This window comes from Balaenoptera acutorostrata, chromosome 15 (assembly GCF_949987535.1).
Source record: "Balaenoptera acutorostrata chromosome 15, mBalAcu1.1, whole genome shotgun sequence".
Taxonomy (NCBI): Eukaryota; Metazoa; Chordata; class Mammalia; order Artiodactyla; family Balaenopteridae; genus Balaenoptera; species Balaenoptera acutorostrata.
This window is the reverse complement of record NC_080078.1, coordinates 29,856,826-29,857,554: the sequence shown is the minus strand read 5'-3', so window position 1 is coordinate 29,857,554 and position 729 is coordinate 29,856,826. Positions and strand designations below refer to the sequence as shown.

General features: G+C 63.4%; 1 protein-coding gene across 1 annotated transcript; it reads right to left on the bottom strand.

Moving 5' to 3' along the window:
- Positions 1-212: 212 nt before the first annotated feature.
- On the bottom strand, positions 213-482 carry PRM3 (protamine 3). Its single transcript, XM_007188390.1, has one exon. It carries the CDS (start codon positions 480-482, stop codon positions 213-215), a length of 270 nt encoding a protein of 89 aa, XP_007188452.1.
- Positions 483-729: the final 247 nt, after the last annotated feature.

The window sequence follows — 729 nt, the reverse complement described above, 5'->3', positions numbered from 1 at the left end:
ACACACACGCGCACACACACACACGCGCGCACACACACACACACACACACACACACACAAACGCGGTGCCACGGTCACGGGGTCGGGGGCTGGCGGCGGGGGGAGAGCAGACAGGAGGAGGAGGATTCCTTGGAGACTCTTTATTTACTCTTTTCTGAAAGTTCTTCTTTCTGGAAGAGCGACCGGCACCTCTTCCCGGGCCACGTCATGGGTCAGGACTGCGTCTGCTTGGGCTTGGGGTTCTGCTGGGCCACAGAGTCGTCTTTGGCGCCTTCCTCCTGCCACTCAGGCTCCATCAGCAGCAGCTTGCCCTGCACCGGGAGCTCCTCTTCCTCTCCCTCTGCCTCTCGCTCCTCCTCCTCCTCCTCACCCTCCGACGACAAGGAGAAGTTATCCTGACTCACGCAGGCCACGAGCTTCTTCATGGAGGATTCGTGGCCCCGGCCGTGGCCCGTGCCGAGCTTGGCACAGTGGGAACCCATCGCCCACTTTGGCTGCCTCTCTGGACTGGGAGGAAAGGCCACTGGTGGGGTATGGAGGGGCCGTCGAGGGTGGTAAGCAGAGCGCTGACATCACAAAGGGGCCCCCCAGAGCCTCCCACCCTGGGATACCTGAGTCTGAGCCGACACCCGACTCAAACCTAGGCCACCAGCTGTCCCACTGCGCCCCTGCCACATACGGGGCAGGACCGAGGCAAAGTGCCGGGCCCACGCCCGTGCAGCCTCTCCC

Coding starts and splice junctions, on each gene's coding strand:
- PRM3 (XM_007188390.1), bottom strand. CDS start 482: ATGGGTTCCCACTGTGCCAAGCTCGGCACGGGCCACGGCCGGGGCCAC.